General features: G+C 43.5%; 1 protein-coding gene across 1 annotated transcript; it reads left to right on the forward strand.

The window, feature by feature from the left end:
* Positions 1–24917, forward strand: gch1 (GTP cyclohydrolase 1). Its single transcript, XM_061738146.1, has 6 exons — positions 1–495; positions 10054–10163; positions 15530–15585; positions 18649–18680; positions 20317–20401; positions 22069–24917. Exons 1-6 carry the CDS (start codon positions 111–113, stop codon positions 22193–22195), a joined length of 795 nt encoding a protein of 264 aa, XP_061594130.1. The 5' UTR covers positions 1–110; the 3' UTR covers positions 22196–24917.
* Positions 24918–25396: the final 479 nt, after the last annotated feature.

Consider the following 25396-nt stretch of genomic DNA (forward strand, 5'->3'; position numbering starts at 1 on the left):
GAGGCTGCTGGAAGACTGACTGGCCACTTCAATACACACATTTATACAAAAAACACCCGCGGACTGAGAGAAACTGGTCCAACAAGTGCTCGGAGGAAGGAGAGGGAGAGATGGACCAGCAGAAACAGACAAAGTACAACTCCAAGGAGAGGCAGGACGGCGGGGACGGCGTCTCCGCGCTCAACGGGCACTTCGCCGGGATGATGAAGCGGCCGGGGGGCGGGCCCCCCTCGGGGCCCCCCTCGGAGCCCGGGGCCCCCCGGGGCTCCATCCCCGGGGCCGCCTCCTCCTCCTCGGTGATGGAGTCCTGGAAGGAGGAGCGCACCCGCAGCCTGGAGGACAACGAGCTGAGCCTGCCGGCGCTGGCCGCCGCCTACAGCAGCATCCTGCGGGGGCTGGGCGAGGACCCGCAGCGGCAGGGCCTGCTCAAGACCCCCTGGAGGGCCGCCACGGCCATGCAGTTCTTCACCAAGGGCTACCAGGAGAAGATCACCGGTGAGTGGGGGGATCCCGGAGGAGACAGGTGTGATCTGTGGGTGTGTGCATTTAAGTTCATTTAATTTTTAGACTCTTTAAAGTTTTGGCCGACAGATTTGTATCATTTATTTTTATGTTGTGCTGCTCAGATTATGTTTTCACCGTATTGCAATGTACATTATTACACTTTATTTCTGAACTTCAAGCATTATGAAGATTTTTTTTATACAAAAAACTTTGTAGAAGCATTCTGCATCAGGACTTTTTTTGAATGAATGGAATGAATGAAGTTTATTCAATCATGACAACACAAGAAACTTGTGTGACATTTCACACAAAACCAATGACCATGTGTTGAACAATAACTGAAAAGGCATAGGCTGAAGGAAACTGCTTATAAAAGCCTATCCTATGTTAACCAATTTCCTTTTTTTTGGCTACCAACCTCCAGAAAAGCAAAGAGACAATAGAAAAGCAAAGAAACAACAAACTGTCGTTTTAGACAACTTTGAAGAGCCTTCATTTTTATGTTTATTGCTTTTCATATTTTGCAAATGCAGGCACTTAACTTTTTTGCATCCTGAGGGAACAAAGAAAAACAAAACCACTTTGACAGTTCAATTCTCCATTGAGATTTGATTTAACCTGCGGAATAAATTTGTAATTTGTAATTTATTTATTTATTTAAAAACAGGGACAGTGCACAATAAGACATTCATCTTTTGCAAGAGAATATGCATTGTGCCAGGTTGTAGAAACTTGCTATTTATCACCTGTAGTCCCTGGGCAGGCTGATGGAATACTACATAATACATAGTATAGAAAAAGAAAAAATAAGTAAAAGAGCAGAACAAAGCAAAAAGACCATAGATAAAATAGATAAATAAAACATGGAAGCAGATTCAACAGAGCATGGGATCTGTCAGATGTTGGCACCTTAGATTAAAGCTAGGCTGTCCCCCCAACACACACGCACAACACACTTCATAAATGTACACACACTTGTCTTGACAGTAACCAACGCTTCGTAAGATGTGAGAAGGTGTGGGGACTTGTACATGAAATAATGTCGGTTGGCAGAGTATTCCATTGAGTCATTGCAATACATGAGAAGGATGACTTCCCAAATGCAGTTACAATAACAATAATAATAAAACATTTCCCATCATGCGAAAGTTCTGTGTTGAGCTCAGCAGCAATCATGACATTTCCTAAAAGATCAACCGGTGGAGATGCCACTGCTAAACATCTGTTAATTATTCCTACAGAGGAGTCCCGGGTTGAGCTTTCTGTCTGTTTGAGCTGATTTAACTGACGCAGGCCCTTTTCCCCAAATCAAACAGTTGCGTAACTGTATTTCTGCACTATATGTGTTCATGGTAAAACAAAAGCTTCTCCCAGTGCTTCACCATATCCAGTTTCAGATGTTCCCAGCATCTGTTTCTCTACACTTTGACATCAGTTTAAAAGAAAAGGTACATGAAAGCAGTGACACATTTTCCCAGAATTTCAGCATTTCATTGGCAAGTCCTGATCTCTCTCATTTGTATTACCGTAATTGAAATCAACAATTCCACTCTGTCGGTGCCGGTGGTCTCAGTTAACGTGAGTTCAGGGTTTTAACCTGTGAGCTGCATTTGATGTGGTAGGTGAAGTCACGGAGAGAGAACGAATAACTGTGAAATTACGAACATGCTTCCTAAAACCACTCATGTCCATTAAACTTGAAACCAGAGAGAGAACCAGCAGGAGGTTCTCATGACTGCACACGTCTCCCAGAGTTTGACCTCTTACGGGGGGATTCTGCAGCGTTTTCTGCTCCGCGTGATCACTTCAGGTCTTTTCTTCCTGCTCCTGATGCTCTAACCAGGTGATACGGTTCTGTTTCAGTAGGACGAGGGTGACGGATGGTTGCACGCAAGAAGGATGTCACTGTGGGTTTCAGGACACTTTAATATTTTTCTTTATTAAATGCCAAATTAAATCCATATTGAATATTTGGGATTTTCATTGAGGGTTTAGGGATCTGACAATTATTGCACATGTTGCTGCTGCAGAGGTGAAGTATTTGAATAGTAGTGTTCTCTCCACCTCCGCCATGTGTTGAGTGTTACACGCTTCTGTGCTGCTACTTGAGATTGAGTGATGAAACAAGTGTTGGTGGAGAACGATGAGAATCCAAGTGCTCCAAGATCTGCGTCTCCTGGTCTGGAGGACCGGCTCCAGGAGCAGGTAGACGAGCAGCGCCGGGCCCGCCTGGACCGGCGTCTTGGTGCTGGAGCCGGGCTCTGCCCCCCAGGAGCTCCATCTGGAGGCAGTTTTGGCGGAGGAGGTGGGGTAGGGGAGGTGGAGGATTGCGTGCGTCATGAAGCTGTAAAGAAGAGAATGCACCGGAGGACAAGAGGAGATTTGTATTTATTTTTTCACCTGATCCTGACCAGATTCCTACCTGACCCACTGGTTGCACATAGATCCTCCCTGCTCGGGGAGGTGGACGGTGCAAGGACAGCTTATTATGTGTTTTTGTTGCTGGAGTGGCGGCGGAGCTCCGTCCGTCTGCTGATTGGCTGCCGGCGTAGCCTCCCCTTTGGCTTTCTGGAACATAGAGAACAACCAGAAACACATGTAGGTTGAAGCCCGCAGCGCAGCGTGGGGAGCTCCAGCATTTTCAGGGGAGCGTTGCCGTGCTTGGTGCTCGCCGTGCACGTGCTCCAGTGTGTGCATGTCACAAGTTCAGCTTTCATCACAACCTGAGCTTCAAATCCTCTTGTTGCTGAGCTCGTGACCCGCGGAAGTGCAGAGAGGAAACGTTATGCAGAGATTAAACGTGTGCAGGGATACAGAAAAGACATAAAACATATGTACATAGGATCCTTAGGAGGAATTAAATCAGGTGAACACAGAACACCAACACATGACATATAACAGATAGTAACTGATAGTCATTATTTATTTAAAAAGGAGACAAAATGCAGGATCATTGTGTAGAGACATCCCCCCGTCCCCGTCTTGCAGAGCTGCTTCCAGCATCAATAACTTGAATCTTTTTATTTCTGATTTTATCAGCGTCTCATATTGTTGTGGATGAATCTCCGGCCGCTCGTCTTCATAACACTGCTGCTGCTGCGGTTTATTGAGCTTTGAAACCAGTCGTATCAGCCGTTTCAAGTCTAAACTGAGTTCAAGTTCAAAGGTTTTCGTCCCCCGTTGTGACGCCTCGACTCCTTTCTCCTCCAGCCGGGGTGGTTGGATCATTGTCACGTTGCGAGACTCTGTTTCAGCTGAGCTCCAGCTGTTGGAGAGATGCTCTCATGTTTGTCTGGAGGACACTTTGATAGGCAGGGTCGGAATCATCACCGCAAAGTGATGTTTTTTCTGCAGATGTTCGTCTACATTTGACTCAAAGGTAACTGGCCACGCCCCCACAGTTTTTCCAATGTCCCTGATTATTGCATAGTCTGATGGTGGGGTGAACTTGATGAGACGTCCACTCATGGGAAGACTGGCAACTGTCTTCTTTAACTAGTTTTAATCATTGTTTCTTTTTTATTTTTACTGTTGAAGGATTAACTCCAAATTGTTCATGCCCTTGTAAGCCTTCCCATATTGATGGTCAACTGCTTCTCTAAGATCCTTGCTGATGTCTTTCCTCCTTAGCATTGTGTTAACACAGACCTGAATGTTCCAGACAAGCCAAACTTCTTGTTTTTGCTTATTGAGGATCAGTTAAATGCAGGTGGTTAGGATTAGTAGTGTGACTTATTGCATGGTCTGATCTATTTGTCACGAAAGGTTTTTATTAATATCATCGTTTTCACAGTCAAGGACTGGAGTACCACTGCAATGTTTGGATTATTGTTTGTTTAACTGCACTAGAAAAAGAGACGTTTTAAATCAACATTTTTTTTAAATCGTCCTTATACTTTTAAATTAATTGTGTTTTTGTCTACAGCTCTGCAAAATGCTAAGTTTTGCTGATACGTTTGTCGTTTGTTTCAACATGTCAACCAGCACAGACCCAACCCTTGTTTGGAGGACTGACGGATGACGGCCGTCATTAGTTGTTCCCTAGCAACATTAAATTCATTTTGAACCCTTTGTAACCAGCGAGGGAGCAGAGAGCAGGATTCATCCTCAAAATTTTCTATAGTCAGAATCTACAGGAGTTTATTTCTGGGTGTTGGTGTCTAACATTATAAAATAAATGATTTATAAAAATATACAGTACAAATATTCCCCCGTACGTCTCTGATGTTTGCACAGAGGACTCGTTAAACAGACATAAACACTACAAAAGACAGATACTGTATCTGGAATCCTGAGTGGGAGTCAAACAACGCTCCCATCAGTGTTTGTACGGATGAAACAGGTCCGCCGATGTTTTTATGATGGAGACTTCATGGAGGAAGGAGATGCTTTTGTGTCCAGTATTTCCCGCAGCATCCTCCTGCGGACGGCCAGGAGTTGGAAAAGTTTATGTCCAGGGAGAGGGAGGTCCGTGATGAGTCCATCTGCTGTTTTATATTTCCAACGACATCGTTGCAGAACACGGTCAGCAGCTTCTGAGAGGGACGACGTGTCTTTGACTGTGTTTACATGCATCAATAACCCTTTTAAAACCCAAATATTAGCAATAACCCGGTCTTGCACGGCCATGTAAACACCAATAACTCCTTTGAATAACCCAAATTTGTTCATATTCGGGTTTTTAAAAACCCGAATATGACCCCTGGGTTACTCCTTTTAAAACCTGAATATTCGGTCAAGTAAACGCCTAACGGAATTTCCCCGCAAAAGGAACATGAATTTGTTTTCTGCGCATGCTCTGTTCACAAGGAATCTTGGTCTTTGAGTCCAGGAAGTTCTTATAAACACGGAGAAACGCAAGACGACGCCACACTTTTGGAGTGAGGAGGAGACTAATCACTTCATAAATGTAATGAAGGATATGAACATTTCTGCATTTGTAGACGGTAGAAAGTACCAGGATAGTGTGATTTACAAGAAGGTGAGAGAAAAGTTGCGCGAAGCAGCAGAAGAATTTGGATAGAAGAAGCAGAAATGACGGTTATTGCTTCATGATGTTCCCCGTGCGTCGCTGGTTTGATCCAGATATCCCGAATGATTAATTACCATGTAAACAGGGATAACCCTGTTTGCTCACGCATGTAAACGGAATATTCCGAATGTTTCAGTAACCGGAATATTAGCAATAACCCAAATTTTGACTGCATGTAAACGTAGTCACTGGCTCTGGGCTGGTTTGGGAATGCTGCCGTGTCTCCCCACTAGTGATGGAGAGGGGGGCCTGTGGAGATCTCTGCTCACACCATGTGACCCTGAGCCAGACGGTACGGAGGCCCGGTGTCAGGCTGAGGACCAGGCGGCCGTCTGCAGGACTCTGTGTTCCCTGTGCTGCTGCAGATGGTCCAGCATGACCCTAACTGGGTACTTAGTCTTGATGTCCTGCAGCAAAATGGATTTGGAGCCAACCAGACTCCCCCCTGATTGCATTAGATGACTGACGAGAATCTGAATCGTCGTTTGAAGAGGCTGAAACCCCGGCGATGTACGTGTAAGACGGAGCCGCGAACGCGGTTCTGCAGCGTTAATTTATCCAGTCGTTTACTTCACCGTTTCCGGCTCCGTCCAAAAACGTGTCAGCATGTGGCATCTTCACTGTGACACACACACGCATACACACACACACACACACACACTCTCAGGGATGTGAGGACGGGCAGCAGAACTGTTGAATGTGAGCGCTGATGGTGAGTAAGTCTGACAGTACCTGATGACTTCTTCACCTAAAGCGTCGGCACTGACCATCGCTCACACCATTTATTCTTCAGCTAATTAAGGTTGACGTCATTTTTTCTACAGGGTGTTTGAGATGCAGCTCTCACCGACAACGGTGATGTGAAAGACGCTGAAATAAGACAGCAGTGGGATTTTAATGCACTGTTCTGGAAATAATTACAACCTGGAGGCTATTTTGATTCTTGACTCCATTTCTGTGGGTCGAGTACAGATAAGTCTTTGAAAATGAAATAAAACGGATAAAATTCTCGATCTGTTCTGGTTAGATTCTGAGTCGTGCTCCCACATTATTACTTTGTTGATGACAAGGTAATAACTAACTCTGCTCTTGATTGGGAAACTTTTCAAACTGGATTTCCACCTGGTTGCAGTTTGCTCCTGAAGGCAGAGCTCATCCAGGATGAGTTTTCTTGTCTGTCTGTTTCCCTCCAGAAGCTCTGGAGTCAGAGAGATAAATAACATCTCACTTTACACGAGATTAAAGAGGTGGAGCTCCAGGGATGGCGCGCACCTAAGACTGAAATAAAGTCCAACAATCATTAAATACCATCAGGGAGTTCACACAGACGTGATGGCGTGGGCGGCCTTCCACGCTCACAGTCGTGGCTGCTAACCACAAGTAAAAGAAGAGGAAAACATAACCAGTCATCTTGTCTAACATGTGAGAGACACGGAGAGAGAGAGGCCTCCAGGGAGCTGACCACAGCATATTCAACCCTGGATGATGCCACGAGCAGCTTTTGGTTCCTTTAAATGTTGGAAGACGTGTCCTGTGGGTGTGAAAGAAGACGTTAGTGTCTTTGAAGAGGGTCGAATCATTGGTCGGCATCAGAAAATAAATTTAAAAAAAAAAGTAAGGATATATGTTGCGGTCTCCACACAAAGAACATTGAAATAATATGGCTTGAAAAATGGAAACCACAACATCAGGAAGGACACCAACAAAAGAGCACAAGTTTAACAGCTTTTATTTAAGCAACCTCCGAAAATAAATACACTGGCAGAAATCATAATACTCACTCTAAGAAAAAAGGGGACCTGGAGACGCCGGCTGAACTAAGGAGGATTGGGGGGGCACAGCCCACCCCTTTAAAGGGACGTCGAAGCTGGTCAATATACTTGAAACCAGTTCGAGGCGAAGCGGAGTGGTGAACCATCGTCTTCCAGGAGGATTGTGGTCTGAAAAAATATTGAATAATCGTGATCGGAGATGATTTGAATGTTTGATGTAACCTTATGGAAGTAAATTATCAGTCGTGGTCACAGTTGATGGTTGGTGTAAGCGCACGTACGCGCACCAAATGAAAAGTTCAATTCAATTCAATTCAAAACGAGGGGCAATTTAAAAGGCATAAGGAGCAGCATTAAAAGACAAATGGAACATCAACAACATAAAAACATACATACATAGGGTGTGCAGTTAAAAATATCCAAGCTACTGCCAGTAAAAGTGCTTTGTGCTTAATGTTAAAGTGCTATGTGCATTAAGTCAGTCGCCGTTGAGACAGGGAGGGGTCGTTGTTTAAGAGCTGGACTGCTCTGGGGACAAAGGTGGCCCTCCTCCTCTGTCTTCTGCTGCGTGGACATCGCAGCCTGCGACCTGATGGGAGCCACTCGAACATTGAGTGAAGTGCATGTGCGGGGTCGTGCAGGATCCTGTGAGCAGAGCGGAAGGTTTGTTGGTCGCAAAAAGCAGACAGAGCTCTAACAGGGTGTCCAATGATTTTAGAGCAGACTTTGGTGATGCTGAGTAGGTGTGACCGATCTTGCAGGGTGATGGAATGAAACCAGGAGATGAATGAGGAGGTTCTCAGGTTAAAGGACTATACAGAAGAAGAAAAGAAAAGAAAACCGCTCATCAGCGAGGATTATAAGCAATAAAAGGCTTCAGGAGCTTAAAGTTTGGACTCCCGTGTGAAGAAAGGTCATGTGACCTGATGTGTCCATATTTATGCTGCTCCACTGTAATAAATGCTGGAGGGGATGAAGCTATGCACCATCAGAGTTCATCTGTCTGTCCATCCATCCATCCATCCATCCATCCATCCATCCATCCATCCATCCATCCATCCATCCATCCATCCATCCATCCATAACTTCCACTTATTTCATTTGGAGGTTGTGGTAGAAGCCCCTTCAGTCCAGATCTTCTCTTTGGCCTCTTCTGATTCGTCGAGGTGTTTTCACGCCAACCCAGACATGATCTCGACAGCGTGTCCTAAATCTCCCCCCGGGGCTTTTGCCTAGGACACCATGAGGCATCATAACTCAACCCCCAAGCAACACAGAGTCCTGCCGCCCTGTAGAGGAAATTAATTTCAGCCTTTGATTTCTACTTCAAGTTTGTGATCGTAGGTCAGGAAAGGAGCGAAGATCGACCAGTAAATGGAGCGCCTTGCCTTTTCTCCGCTCTGTCCTGACCACAACAGACCCGTACAGAGTTCAGAATGACTCCAGGCGACGCTTAGATCTGCACCTGCTCCACTTGTCCCTCGATCCTGAAGAAGATCCTGAGGTATCTGAGCTCCTCCATGAGGCAGCGCCTCATCCCTTCTTCCCTTGTTCCACTGAGAGCCGTGGTCTCAGACTTGGAGCTGCAGCTTCTCGTCACTCAGCCGATAACCGCAACATCTACAAAAACCACAGGCCTAATTCATGGTTTGTGTTTATTGTTTTCTCCTGGATTTTACGGGGATATTTGAACATGATAGTGCCAGGATTCAGAGATTCAGAGAGCCTGAGATGTTTTCATGCAGATGGTCTGGCCACCAGTCCAGACCGAAACTCCTGGTGCTGCTGGAAAAGACAAGACTTAACCACATTTGACTCTCTGATCATCAATATGAACAAAACCCAGGACGAAAATAAATATCCATACGCTTATAGACATGACGCCATGGTGTCAGTATGAGATAATCAATGAAAGTAATAAAACAGGTGGAAATGTTTTGTTCTGGATGGAGGGATGAGTGCAACACTAACCCCCACAGATTGATCCCAGCTCCATCCAGAGACGTGTTGCGTTTAGAAACCGCGTCTTCAGGAGACACTCAGACAACATCGTAATGAACGTCCCTGCGACAGATAACCGCTCAGGAAATTAAAAAGTGCTGCAGAGGGAGCGAGAGGCATCCGTGTTGTCACAAACAGATAAAGTTTATTGAGGCCCGGCAACCAAAAGAAAAAAAAAATGCAATAAAGCAATAGCAGGAAGGAGGCAGCAGAGGTATAATTAGAGCGTGGCGTTTTGTTGGGGAGAAAGACAGAAATCCACGATAAAGAGAGGCGTGAACCTGACGTTCTCCGGCACAACGTTGGTTTCTGTCCGTCTTCCAACATCCATACTGAGCTGAACTTTGGCAAAGAGCAGAATATGTGGTCAAATACCACTAACAGGAAGCACAAAGAGCTGGATGGCAATAAGATCTAATAAAAGTGACTGAGATGGGGGGAGGGGGCATATTTTTATTACATTTAAGAGGAAATAATATGGAAAAATACTGTTTCCTTCACTTGAAACAAATATCTGGGTGTCTGGCAGGATATTTAATATGACCATCCTGATCAAATCTGTCCAAACGCAACAGGATCTCCCGTCACTTCTGCAGCGTTCCAGTAAGACCTCCAGAAATGTTGCTCTTTAAAAAGATAATATTGGATGAATAACAAGCATTTAACGTTGATTAAAAAACAGTTTTTGACACATGTGGGGTCTGAGCATGTCTGTCTTGTTTCACCGCCTCTTTTCCTCTACAGACGTTTTGAACGACGCCATCTTTGACGAGGACCACGATGAAATGGTGATCGTCAAGGACATCGACATGTTCTCCATGTGTGAACACCACCTGGTGCCCATCTTCGGCAGGGTGAGAGGATGCACGCACGCACGCACGCATGCACGCACGCACGCACGCACGCACGCACGCACAAAGTGACATTTTATTTTATTATATATTGGGACACTTCTCAAAGTACCTTTTTGCCACTTGAAGAGACGTGAAGACAAAAAAAAACAAAGTATTTGTTCGATAGCTACAGCTAACTTTGATTGATTGGTGGGCGTGTTCCCGTCAGCTCCCAGAGCAACATGGCGGCACGCCGTACGCAGAAAAATATATCAGGAAACCAACGTGTCACATGACCGATGCGTCGTACGTTAAACTTTATCACAACTGCATCACATCTTTCTTCTCCACACTTCAGGTTGGACCGAGGGTCATTTAGTAAAATGTGCATTTAAAAAAGTTTATTAGGATTTTTAAATTTTTTTATTTAATATCATTTATATTCATTCCCTTAAGTTGAAACTCACAGTTATGATGATTTATTCATTTATGGATAAACGTCCTGCCACCACTACAGATACAGTCATGTGACCCTCTTTGAATTTGTTTTAGAAATCAAGACATAATACAAATAATTAAAATGATGTAAATACAACACGAGATGATTCTGGCCTTCATTCCTCTTGTTTTACAAACTTCCAATCGTTGTTCAGTTGTTCAGTTAGGGAGGCCTCCTCTTGTGTTGGGAGGGTACCCACTCTGAGGTAGGAGCTAAAAACAAGCCTTTCCAAGAAGATCTGAACTGTCGTTGGCTCCAGACACAAAACTAGGAGGAGCAGCCTCCTCCACTAGTTATGAGAGCGGTTTCTGCCTGGAGGCGAACCCTCTCCCCACAGTAAAAGGTTATCCTCAACTGAAACAGTTACAGATCCTCAGACCTGTGACCTGCTGTCCAGCTGCTTGGGTTGTCATGGATACCAGATGGGTATCAGTGACTGCGTTTACATGCACTCAATAACCCTTTTAAAACCCGAATATTAGCAATAACCCGAATTTGCACGGCCATGTGAACACCAATAATCCCTTTGAATAACCCAAATTTGCTCATATTCAGGTTTTTAAAAACCCGAATATGACCCCTGGGTTACTCCTTTTAAAAACCGAATATTCGGTCATGTAAACGTCTAACGGAATATCCCGATCAAACGGAACATGAATTTGTTTTCTGCGCATGCTCTGTTCACAAGGAATCCTGGTCTTTGGAGTCCAGGAAGTTCTTATAAACACGGAGAAACACAAGACCAGGAGGAGACTAATCACTTCATAAATGTAATGAAGGATATGAACATTTTGTCATTTGTAGACGGTAGAAAGTACCGGGATAGCGAGATTTACAAGAAGGTGAGCGAAAAGTTGCGCGAAGCAGCATTTGTTTTGAATTTGGATACAGGAAGAAGAAGCGGAATGTTCTTCGCGCGTTGCTGGTTTGATCCAGATATCCCGAATGATTAATTACCATGTATACATGGATAACCCTGTTTGTTCACGCATGGAAACGGAATATTCCGAATGTTTCAGTAACCGGAATATTAGCAATAACCCAAATTTTGACTGCAATGTAAATGTAGTCAGTGACTTATACATGTGGATTCTTTATTTGTTGTATTTATGCGCCGTGGTTTGATGGTTGTTGCAGTTGTCTCTCCCTGGTTCAAAACCCGACGGAGGTCAGTCTGTGTGGGTCTCAGTCCAAAGACATGCGTCAGGTGATTTTAAACTGGCAGGAGTGCATTGTTGTGAATGGACTGACCACCTGCCCCCCCGTGCACCTGCTCTGCCTCCCACCTGCACAGAGCTGGGATCAGCTCCAGCAGATCCCCGTCATCCTGGGATTGGAGTTGGCACAGGTGACGGATTAAAACATTCAATTAACAAAAACACAGCTTCCTCGTGTGGACAGTTCAGCACACTGAAATGATTCTCTCCCGCTCGCATCATAAACTTTTCCAATGTGTTGAGTCTCCATCTGAGACGTGACGCCACAGAAGCCGATCATCCCGATCAGAACTGTCCGAGATGCTAATTAAAATGTGCATCAAGTTGCTTTTTTTTTCTCTTTTCTCCCCCTCCCTCTCTACATGAAACCTTGTCGGAAACATGCTGCCGCGCGAGCAGACGTGTTTCTCCAACATCCCAGCGTTTGTCTGGAGGCAGCTCGTCTGAGCAGAGAACATGAGGAGCAATCAGATTAGGGAGATCTGTTTATCTGCAGCCTCCTCCAGCATCATTACTCTCCCCTGGAGCCTGAGCGCCCTCATCCCTCTCGCATCCCTGTCTCATCCGTCCCTCATCCGTCCCTCATCCGTCCCTCAGCCCTCTCTCATCCCCCTCTCCGTCCTCTCGTCTTCACCTGCAGCTGCTTGTCGTCGAGGACAATAGAAGCCGCGCAGCTGATCTTTTTCCACCGGTGTAAATGGGCTCTGATGACAGCAGCGACGCACACAAACACAAAGCCCTCGTACCCCCCACCCCCCTCATCGCTGTCAGCCGCCTCTCGCGCCGCCTGCCTGTCTCCTCGGTCAGACGGACGCGGCATGTTGTTGTAGTTGCTTCAGCTGTTTGGAGGAGAAGATATGTTTGTGACCTAGTCTTATATCCAGCCGTCTGTCAGTGTCTAATTATGCAAAGATAAGATGTATTTCTGCAGTATTTACCCCCCCCCCCCCCCCCCCCCCCCCATCATCTTCATTTATAAAAGCCCAAATCACGACGAAGGTCATCTTGAGCCACTTCACTAATACAATTCAATCCATCCAAAGTTAGTCCAGTTGGCACAAAGCCGATTAAAGAAAAACCTGCCGAGTGAAGGAAACCTACAGATTGCACCAAGACCTTTCTGCAATACGATCCCCGTCCAGAGCACCTGGTGACAGGTGGAAGAAAAAACTGCTTCAACAGGATCAGTTTTCTTCAAAACTGCAAATCTGATTTCCCCATTCATAAAACAATGTTTTAAAAATCTAATATTGTCTATACTAAAGGTCTTATTTGGTGTTTTTTTCCCTTCTTGATAGATTTCATAGATAATTATCCACCTTTCAGCTCCTTCCGTTACTTGCACACCTTTAACATATCGTTGTATTTTTAGGTTAATTCATGGACTTCCTTTTGTAGACTTTAAATATCTACATGTGATTGCTTCTTCATAAGGAAAGTAATTTAAAGTAGACAAAAATATCACACATGTTAAACTACAAAGATGTTATAAAACCAGATCAATAAAAGATCAATGATCTTTCCATCTGCGATGGACTTTCATAGCAAACAGGACGTGTGAGTAATTTCAATGATCCGTGAACGTGAAACAGGCAGAAACTGTGCTGTGGTGAAGTTTCCGTGTCTGAAACTCTGCCGTCGTCCTTCCCAGCAGCGTGACGGAGCAGATAAGCTGCGAAGCCGCCGCCACCTTCAGCCGGTTTGATGTCGGCGTATCAGGCCGCGGCGGAAGAAAGAAAGTGAAGAAAGAGATCTTTGCACGCTTGTTGCTGCTGCCCTTTCTCTCCTCTTGTCAACAAATTGCGCATGACATTTGAGCAAAGCACACATGCGTGCGTACGTGTGTGTGTGTGTGTGTAACAGAGCTGGAGCCTGCAGCCATCCACAGTTCTGATGCTCCATCTCCTCCTCCTCACTGCTTTTTCCCCTCATCTTCCACATCCATCCTCCTTCTTCTTCATCGTTTGAGTCTGTTGGTCACGTTGCAGCTGACGCGTGGAGCCCAGCGGTGACCTGACGTCATTTCACAGCTCTCGCTGTTTTCATACTCAGATCTTTACACATTTGTCAGTTTACGCACTTTAATCTCTGCTCCTCTCGAGCTGGTTTGTCCTCAGTAGAACTCAGTAGAACTCAGTAGAACTCAGTATAACTCAGTATAACTCAGTATAATTCAGTATCACTCACTATAACTCCAAAAAGCAGTCGTTACTCCAGAAAGACAAAAAGAACAAGTGCAGAGCTTCTTCCTGCAGGTTTGGCTCCAGTGATTGGTCGTATTCCTGGAGGCTTCCCGATGGGCGGAGTCACTGGTTAATGGACACGTTTGTTTTGTCTGAGCTCAGGACAAATGAGCGTTGAGTTGAGGGAGACGCTGCTTTTCTTCTTCTACTACTACTGATTAGTGTTGTCCCGATCGATCGGGCGGACAGCTGTATCGGCCAAAAAAGTATCGGGACATGCCTAGTTGTTAATGTTTTAAATATATATTAAATCGTTTTGTATATCGTTGAATTTAACGGCGGCCTGCGTCACTTCTAGTCGGCGGGAGGCGTCACTTCCGGCCGACGTGGCCGGAAGTGACGCCTCCCGCCGACTAGAAGTGACGCAGTAAGCGAAACTAACATGGTTTACATGTTTGAATTGTGAAATTTTATATCTGTTCATGTTGCATTAAGCTGCTGCTATTCATTTCATGCCATTCAGAATGTTGCACTAAGGTTAAGCCAAAAAGTATTTTAATTTTCTTGTGTTTTGGAGTTTGACTGGATGTCATTAAATGTATTTATTTTTGTTATTGCACTATTCTGAACTTTTTGTTTTAGTTTACAATTTCATGTTTTTATATTTTGTGGCACCAGTGCTGATAAGCTTTGTTGAAATATGTCCATGTTGTTCTCCAATGGACAATAAAAAAAACTTGGGATAATTTGAGTTTTAGTCCTCTTTCTTTTTTTTTTTAATTCATTGCCAAAATGTATCTGATCGGGAAAAAGTATCGCAAATGTATCAGGGGCCAAAAAAAGTGATCGGATTGGGAAAAATCGGGATCGGCAGATACTCAAACTCAAGTGATCTGGATCAGATCGGGAGCTAAAAGATCCTGATCAGGACAACCCTACTACTGATACTAGTATGCATTCATGGCTGGCTCTGCAAACCAGGCTCTTAACGGGGATTTCTGGAGGAATCAGGCCCGTTTAGCAGCGTCTTCTCGGTCACCCAGTACCGATTATTCAGCCTGATTCCTGCTGATTCTCTGAATCTTTTGATGACATTCAGGCCTGATGATGAAATATTCAAACACTGTTGGACATTATGGTGAAATAGTCTTTCTTGAGGCCGTCTACCAACCTGAGAGACTTTTAGAGAAGCTCTTTCTTTAGCGATCTGATACCAATCAATCAGTTTCCTTGCTGGATCTTCTGGGTGTTTCTGGTACCAGGAACTTTTCCTGCCTTTCGTTGCCCATGCCCCAACATTTTGGGATGTGTTACTGCCATTAACAATAATGCAGAATCATTCAGTAATCAATAAACTATTAATGAACTGAATTGAACTCAAAATGAGCTTTTTTTCATAACATCTTATAATGAGTTCTGGTCTGTCAGGTATCAGGTCTCACTGAACCAGAATGTCCTTTAAATGCTAACCTTTTCAACGTTGTGCAGGTTCACATCGGTTACCTCCCCAACAAGAGAGTCCTGGGCCTCAGCAAACTGGCCAGGTGAGTGAATTTACTCCAATATGAGAGTGTCTGCATGCATGTGTGTGTTTAAGCTGATTATTAAAACATGTGTGTGTACGAGTGTAGAATCTGATCCCGCTGACCCCAATACCTTCAGGCTTATCGTACTAGCGGCGCTGGACACACACTCACCTTGTGACAACAACAGCTAAACCCACTCACATTTTTAAGACAGGAACGAGGCCGCTGGCCTCTCACAAACTCTCTGAAATCCTTTAAGTATGGGTTCAAGGGTGGAAAAGTGTGTACAGGCGGGTTTGTTTATGATGACTTTAGTCGGGTTCCTGCTCATTGAACTGTGCAGCGCTGATCCGAGCCGCTCGTCGCCACAAACCAGGACCCTGCTGCATGATTGATGATATGATGATAATATGACCATAAAGCACTTAATGATGAAGATCTGTCACACATGTCCGTCACTTCTCTGCAGTAAACAAAAATATTGGACCTTTTAAAGCAGCACAATGTAACTTTCAGCTTTTGTTGAGTTTGGCGGCTCCTTGGACAAAAGCGGTAGTGCTTTACCAGTAGTGTGGCAGGGTTCCTACTAGGGATGGGCGGTATGGACTAAAAAATGTATCACGATCATTTCTGGCATTTATCCCGATAACGATAGAAATGACGATAAAAAAAATACCAATTCAACTCCACCTTTGTAACTATAAATCTATCACCACATTCAGTCTTTGGAGCCCCCAAAACACTGCTGTAAAAGATACTAAATGCTACTAAGCTACACCAATTAAATTGAATTGATAAAAACCAATTAAATGAGTCCACCTGTACTGCAAAACTGTAATGACTCAGATCCGCCATGTTTCAACGGGAATTTATCCTCTTTCTTTCTTTCTTTCTTTCTTTCTTTCTTTCTTTCTTTCTTTCTTTCTTTCTTTCTTTCTTTCTTTCTTCCTTTCTTCCTTTCTTCCTTTCTTCCTTCCTTCCTTCACATACGTTGTGCATGGATTTAACACAGAACCATAAATCAGCTTTACACAAAAACGTCACCAATGGGAATTTATCGTTTTTACCACGAGATGACAAATTCTTACCGTGGGGAATTTTTTTGACGGTATATCGTGAACGGTAAAATATCACCCATTCCTAGTTCCTACCATGCACCTCAAAGTTACATAGTGCCAGTGAAGGCGATACAGACCCCTCAGACCATGACAGAGGTTCATTAAACCTGTTGGAAGTTGATGTACCATCACAATGACTCTGGAAATATGATATTAAGGTGGAAAAGTTACATAGTGCTGCTTTAAATGAACCAAATACAAATTAAACTGCTTCACAAGTGACTGACAACATGTGGAAATGAAGAGTTTATTTAGAGACAAAACCACGGAAGTAGACGAGTTTAATTTCACACAAAGCTGTTTATTGCGCGGTCCTGAAAGAAGAAGATGATCAATAACATACTGATGAAAGGAAAAGGAGTGACTCAATAATCAGACTGGGCTCACAAGGAAGCAGAGTTACAAGACGCCTGATAAACATCAGACGGGCTGGACGCCTGAAACAGAGCAGTCGTGGAGAAGGAGATCAAATCCAAGCGGACCAATCACATCTGTTGTTGTGGGTATTGATCCGACCCCCAGAGGCCCGTAATTATGTAAGCTGTCCTCTTGGAGCCGACGTCACAGCTGCAGCTGCGGTGTAAAGGTTTCAGCTCCGGCTCTGACCGCCGCGGCGCTGCACGTTTGACCTGGTGGCATTTCCTCGCCGGGGAACCGGGTCCACGTGGTCCGGAGTTATCTGACTCGCAGAAGAGCAACAGGTTGAAGGAGAAGACCGAGGTCACTCTCTCTGATCTGCAGGAACAGCTTTCAAAGACCACTGAACTTTATCCCACAAACGTTTATGTTCGCAGACGTCCAAGTCATGATGGGAAATGTACAAATTAATGATTCACGTCAACCACATCCCAGCTTGCACTTGAAGATGGTAGATGTTAGACTCCCGTCTTTCTTCAACAACTGTCATTTTTATCGGCCTAACTGCCTAACCGTGGCTGCATTTCATGGGTGATATTTTACCGTTCACGATAAACCGTCAAAAAAATTCCCCACGGTAAGAATTTGTCATCTCGCGGTAAAAATGATAAATTCCCGTTGATGACGTTTTTGTGTAAAGCTGATTTATGGTTCTGCTTTAAATCGACGCAGAGCCTACGACGTAGGCTTTTTTTGATATAACGTTTGACTATTACGAAAAAAAATTGCAATAGTATCTAATTTGTGACATGTTCCAACCACAGGTTAATTTGCACATTTTGTTTATATTAGAAGAGGTGATTGGATTTTATTTTCAGTGACTTTTTATTTATTTGTCCTGTTTCTTTATTTATCAGGTTGTATTTTTTTCTACTTTGTGATTTTATAAGCTAGGAAAACTTGAAGGACAATGATACTTTTGCTGTTTGCACTGTTATCCCACTGTTTACGCCATACAGTTTGAATAAATGTTGAATCTGTTCTTACATTTCAAACTTGTTTCATTGAGTCATTACAGTTTTGCAGTACAGGTGTAACTCATTTAATTGGTTTTTATTAATTCAATTTAATTGGTGTAGTTTAGTAGCATTTAGTATTCTTTTAGAGCAGTGTTTTGGGGGCTCCAAAGACTGAATGTTGTGATAGATTTATAGTTAAAAAGGTGGAGTTGAATTGGTATTTTTTTTATCGTCATTTTTATCGTTATCGGGATAATTGCCAGAAATTATCGTGATAAATATTTTAGTCCATACCGCCCATCCCTATTCTCTACCTTCATAAAAGCACCACGTACAAAAGATATATATATAAAACAATGACTTAATAACTCGTTAATAAGGCCAAAGTGGCTTCTTCTTGAGTAATAATAAGTAAGTAATAATAATGAGGTTTTATTTGCCGTGTTGGAAGTTATTTAGCTATTAAAAGCTGTGAAAGCACAGAAGCTCAGAAGTCTGTTACCAGCCTCATCATCTGTCATTGGACTTGTTTACATTTGTGTGTTTTAAAGGACGCACTGACACTTGTTTCTCCTCTTCCTTTTCAGGATAGTTGAAATCTACAGTCGTCGACTACAAGGTACCAGCAAACCCGCTTAAATGACAGTTTTGATCCTCTTGCGCGTTGCCAGTGTTGAGATTCTACTTCAGTTCCTTGTATGTCTACTGTTTTCCACATTTCTGCTGAAAATGTCAGTTTCCTTGAGTCCTCTGCCGTTTAGATGAGCAGTTTAAGCTTCTCCCTCGGTGTAACTGGATTTACCGGCGAAAACTCAAAGCTGCTACGCGGCGTAAACACTGATAGAAACGTTTCAACGCACGAGAGGCAAATAGCGCTCCTCCAGACGCTGGAAGGATGACTTTAACAACTATATCTGATATTTCCTAAATACAGTCCTTTGTTTGTTTCTTTGCAATTCCTGCAACCAAATGGATGGTCCAGTCAGAGACATCCATCTCTTCTCAGCAGGGCTGTTGGATGTCGCAAGAAACCCAAGCTAACAGAACTCTGAGACCAAGACCAAGAGAAAAATATCAATATACGTGCATGTGATTCAATTTAGTTATTGCAACTGTTAATGAATGACATTGAAGGCATGTGGACTACTTATAATCCCAAATATTTCATTCACTCTTTCACTCAAATAACCAAAAAAAACAAAAAGCATCTTCTCATATTTTGATGCAAATTCATCAAAACAGACTTAAAGTCTCTTATAATAAACAGAATCAGTAACTGGGCTTTTAAGCCAAGTTAAGACTATATTAAAGGTAGCAGCAGAAGTGATCCCCATTCATAAACATCTGTAGCACATCAGTACAACAGAGACCAAGTCACATGATCCACCCTGGAACCTACGGTACATCTAATGTGACCGTAAAGCTCTGAAATCACACTCATTCTGGGTTTGTTGTGTGTTACACACAACAAGTGAGATGTTGTTCTCAATTTACTTAACATAATATTCAGGGTCCTTTTAAACATTTGGTTTCAGCGTCATTAAAACAGTTGAATTGACTTGGATCATTTGGTTCTGAGAGTTCGACAATGAAATGAAAACTAAGAAGGGTTCATTTGTTTAATATTTGGATTAAATGAAGTCCTGTCTCTGCAAGACGCCGTTATTGTTTGTTAGGGTTCATGACTCTGGACTAACTCCCTCTTTTTATTCTGGTTATTCAGTTTTTAATGAGCCCAGTTATATAAACTAAAAAGAAATCCAATGTTGGACACCTAATATCTCGTTAATATCTCGTGGATTTTACTGCAGATTTTTTATCTATACTTTTGTACAGAAGTAATCTGCTCAAAAAAGACATTCAGAATCCGTGGACGTGGCATCTAAACCACGTCAGTCCGTTTTACTGCACTTGCTTTCAAAAGGAGACGTCAGACACAACTTTGCTGCACTAAATCTGAGCGAAGGGCCGGATAATCTGCTCCGATCTGGATCTGTGATGTCACAGAATCTTGCAAACATGTCACTGATCGGCACATTGCCAAACTTACACTTGTATAAACTAAGTAAAACTACAGGTTTTGTGTTATTTCAGTCTTTGTGATGCCCAAATAAATGTTCCCAAGCAAGAAGTTAGTGTTTCTGTCCTCGGCGGACGTCCACTTTACTAGACGTGAAGGTCTGCTAAAGGTGTTCCTGGAGCTCCGTCCTTCGTGACGACTGTTGTTTCTGTTTGTTTGTCTCGTGTGTCCACAGTTCAGGAGAGGTTGACCAAACAGATCGCCGTGGCGATCACAGAGGCCCTTCAGCCCACCGGCGTGGGAGTCGTCATCGAAGCCACGTACGTTTGTCCCAGTGAATTATTTCAAATCACACAGTTTTATTATTATTCTTTCCTCTTCCCCTTCATGCCTCTTTCTCAGCAGATTGTCTTTTCTTTGATTTTGGTTTTGGTCGCCGGTTCCTCTTAGTCTTCCTCCACTGATAACCATGTCTGAGGCCAGTTTTACAAAACTCTTATCCTGGGAAGGGCTGATCTTTTAAATCTAAAATGATACCATGAATGATGGCTGACGTCTCCAGGTCTGAAGAGCGAAGGTCAAAGAGGTGATGAGGGAATGTAAATACAAGGAATGCATGTATAATGATAAGGAAAAACTAAGTATATATATTTAGGGCCCGAGCATCACAGTGCGAAGACCCTATTGTATCTGTAGGAATTGTTCTCGTTCTCGTTCTCGTTTTCTTTTTATATTTCTTTTTCCGACGAAATGAGGGCCTTTTTGCCCCCCTAAACGTGCCCCAAAAGTCACCAAATTTTGCACACAAGCCAGGCCTGGCGAAAAATTATATATTTAATGGTTTGCATTAATGGGCGTGGCAAAATGGCTCAACAGCGCCCCCTAGAAAACTTTGTGCCTCAAGCCCCACAATACGGTTTGACGTACATGCACGAAAATTGGTACACACCTGTATCATGTCCCAACTTTAAAAACCGAACAGGAAGTCGGCCATTTTGAATTAATCGTGTAATTTTGGCGCAATTTATGCCATTTCTTCGGCCGTTTCTTCGCCCGAACCGTAACGTGCACCCAGGTGTGTTATACATCAAAATGTGCGTCTCAATCCTGCGACGGTGCGCATTACTTTTCTCTTTCAAAAGCGTTACCGTGGCGATGCTAGACGCCAAAAGGCTCACCCCCCCTTCATCTGATTGGTCGATATTTGATAGTTCCTATTTTCTGCCATAACTTTTGAATGGTTTGACATGAAGAGTCATGGTGGTGTCATCGGACTCGGTTTTGAGTCCTTGACCTTTATTGGTGAAAATTGCACGTGCGAGGGCCCGCTTGCAGCTTTAATTCTGCTTTTATTTTTAATTGTGTCATTTTAAGAAGTTCACTTTAAGTTAACTTCTGGAAGCTGGAAGAACAGTAGATAAATGCATGTAGGATGATTTGACAGATGAAAATACCCCGTCAGATCACGCTTCCACATAGACATCAACATGTGGAAGCGTGATTTGACGGGTTTTTTTCTTCCGCCGAAGCGTCGTACACATAAATCTATGTGAAGCACATTCTGAGTTCCTGCTGTTAAATCTTCTATTTGCATGAAAAAGCCTTTGAAAAAAAAAGAAACTGAGATAAAAGAAACGGGGATCGTACGGTAGTATGTTCTGCCGAGGTAGGACACCTCAGCAGAACATGGATCTATAAGTCTGATATGTGATGACATTAAGAGTATGACATGAATCTGGCTTCATTTCACCACCTCACCGCCTGCGTCGTCAGTTCCCCATATCTTAAGACTGTTCGTGCGCGAGGGTCAGGGTTGGCGTAAGGATACGCACATTTTTCGGTTAGTTTTTTATTTTTAAATCCCAACCTTTGCGTAGAAGGTGGCTTGCGCATCTTTCAAGCCCTGTTTTGTGCGCACGCAAGCTTTATGAATGAGGCTTTAAAAAACGGCCCCTCTGACGTGTTTCCGTCTCCCTCCTCTCTGCAGTCACATGTGCATGGTGATGCGGGGCGTCCAGAAGATGAACAGTAAAACCGTCACCAGCACCATGTTGGGAGTTTTCAGGGAAGACCCGAAGACCCGGGACGAGTTCCTGACGCTCATCCGGAGCTGAGGATGGAGCTGCTCCTCCTCCTGCTGCTGTTGCCTGGGGTTACCTCCACCAGTGTGTGTGTGTGTGTGTGTGTGTGTGTGTTTCCAGTTTACCAAAGGCAGTGACGGGTGGTTTACTGTGTTTTTAGTCTTCGTAAAGACCTGACAGAGCGGCGCGTTACCTCAGTGATCTCAGTGTGGGGTCGCTGGCTGACATGTTTACTTTTAGATGGCAGTGCAGACTTTACCCCTATTTGTCCACGTGGTGTGTGTGTGTGTGTGTGTGTGTGTGTGTGTGTGTGTGTGTGTGTGTGTGTGTGTGTGTGTGTGTGTGTGTGTGTGTGTGTGTGTGTGTGTGTGTGTGTGTGTGTGTGTGTGTGTGTGTGTGTGTGTGTGTGTGTGTGAGAGGAGGATTTATGCTGATAACTAAAACAGTATTTTTCTACACTTCAACAATCAAGATGCATATTTGCGTTAAATTGGAGTGAAATACTAAAAGTTAACTCGTCACCAGCTGAGTCCGCGCACCTGTTTGGCTTCACTCAGTTCTTAAATGTTAAAAGTGGCTCATTTGTCCATTTCACTCAGCTAGCCTCAGCTCATCGATCAGCTCAATAGCTGTTTGTTTTCTCAGCTCTGCTCGACATCTTTCAGTCCTGAACCACAAATCCAGCATGTTTTCCTCATCAAGTTAAACAAATTGATGCACTTCTACAGATGATTTTAACATGTTTAACCTGCCTCCCTCCATCGTAGCTTTACACCCCTCCCTCTGAGCAGAAGTGGACGGTAAAAAGAGAGCCAGTCATTTTTAAAGGCTCCCAATTTCCTACATATATCTTGTCAAACTAAAACAAGAAAAGTACAAGCTAATTCCAAGAGTTTACTTTCATAACTGCTCGTAAGAACTAGCAGCTATTGCACTTGAACCTGAAATGAAAGGATACACAGTGAAATCTGACATCTTTCCATCGTGGAAAAAATGGACCAAACTCTTTTTACGCTTTTTAATAAATATGATTTATTTAAGCAGAAGAAACCCTGTGGAGAACATGGCCGTTAGCATGTGGCTAACTTGGCGGCAGGTCGACCCGAACCACACGACTTTAACCTGCAGCTGCGGTTGAAGCTGAATGTGACTGCAGTGACACAACAAACACGGGTTCAACTGATTTGTAGTTAAAACTGGAAACCAGAAGAATACGCAGAGCTGAAGTTTGAGGCCACGTTTACACAAAGCCGGGTATTTACAAAAATTGATATTTCCCCCTCTACGTTTTGAAAAATACCATCATTTACACGAACCCGGATAAATATGCTGTTAGTCATGCTAGCCAATCAGAATCCTGGAAAAAAAACATCAACAAATGACACGTGTAACTTCCAGTTACTTCCAAGATGAACGAGTCTTTCGTTTGGAGTGACAGAGAAGTGGAGTTACTTTTAAGTGTGACTTTAGAATATATAACAGGTAAAATACAAGAAAATATTGACGGTGGCCAAACAAATTGTAAACACAGGTCGCACTCATGACGCTGGTGACGTTTCTGTTGCATAATGTGACGTTCTGAAGCCTAAACGTCCGTTTCTCTCTGTTTACAAGCAAACGTGAAGACAGAGTTTTTGCAAATCTCCACTTTGGCTGGAGTTTTCAGAAATGATGGTTTTTGGTGACTTTGAGCTTCGTTTTCATGTAAACGTACGGCCAAAACGCATGAAAACACCACCGTTTTTGTTACGTGTAAACTTGGCCTGATTCTGATCGGTAGCTTCTGATTCTGCAGCGGCCCTTCTTCTCCCACCAAGATCAGGAGATGAACTACAGAACATCTGCACTGGAATTGGAGCTAAAATTAGTATTCATGACACTTGTCAACATAATATTCATCAAAAACTACTGAAGCTGAGGTAGATGCATTGTTTGGAAACTCTAGATGGACATCACCATAGCAACATGAATTGATGCTTCAAAGTTTAGATGGCAAAGTTGCTCAAAACCCAGATGGAAATAATCTTTACTGGTTTAAATGCAGCGGGTTATGAAAACACCAGCCGTCCACGAGCGCATTCAGGTTTAAACCTGCTCGCTTTGGTCCGCTCGCTTCCCTGTGACAAACTTTAGCCTCCTTCCGTCCAGTCTCTTCATCAGTGTTTAAAAAGCTCACCGCTGATTTAAATAAAGAAATCAAAGCATTATCTTAAACTGAAACTGTGAACATCCTGCCTAGAAACTCAAATCCAGAGCCAAACTCATCTGAAGGTGACGCCAGTGTGTCAGTATTTCTGTGTGAGGACCCGCCTTCACGCGCCAACACGCCTCTGAAATACGACCAAAAACCCTCTAACCAGGGGTAAATTAAACCCGTTAGTGTGTGTGTGTGTGTGTGTGTGTGTGTGTGTTGATAGCAGATGATCAGTGTGGACACGAGTGTGTGTTGTTCAGTGACTTTGTGTCCATTTGTGTAACAAACTTGTGCGTCTCCATGCGTCCAAATGTCCAAATGTCCCCAGTCGCTCTGGAGGTTTAAACACGGGACTGGAACAGTGTGTTTATGTGTGTGTGTGTGCGTGTGTGTGTGTGTTGGGAGGAAGATGAGCACCAACAAACAGCTCTGTTGTTGTTTTTGTGGCCTTTTAGAGAAGGACGGCTTGTTCTTCGGCACCTTCGCCGTCATTGTCTTTTATGTACCGTGTTCATTTCAGAGACTTTTTAATCCAAGATATTAAATCTCTATGTGACAGCAGTCGAGTGTTTATTTACACTTTACGTCATTCTAACAAATGTTTTACAACAAACAATAAATTACAGTGATGAGAATCTGAAAGAAGATGGTTGTTGTAAACAACGTACAGAGGATTAAAGGTAGGGTAAGCAACCGCGACTAACTCAGAACTATTTTTGTCACGTTTAATAAATACCTTCTCACCATCCTCAAGCTGCCCGTCTGCCCCAAACAAACCAAAACAAACACCGTTCTGGACAGGAACCTACCTTTACTTTCTCCTATAGCTCATCATTCACGGTTAGTTTAATGGGTATGATCTTCCACAGATGAACTGATCTTAGAGTTTATGAGAAATGAATCCCAGAGTGATGGAATAAAGTGACAGATTTTCCTCCTGCTTCAACAGTCCAAAGAAATGTGATGAACAACCTGAAGGAAACACCTGGTTCTGGATGAATACCTGGATCATCTGCTCCAGATTCTTTTGGCTCTTGTGC

The sequence above is a fragment of the Cololabis saira genome, chromosome 2 (assembly GCF_033807715.1).
Source record: "Cololabis saira isolate AMF1-May2022 chromosome 2, fColSai1.1, whole genome shotgun sequence".
Taxonomy (NCBI): domain Eukaryota; kingdom Metazoa; phylum Chordata; class Actinopteri; order Beloniformes; family Belonidae; genus Cololabis; species Cololabis saira.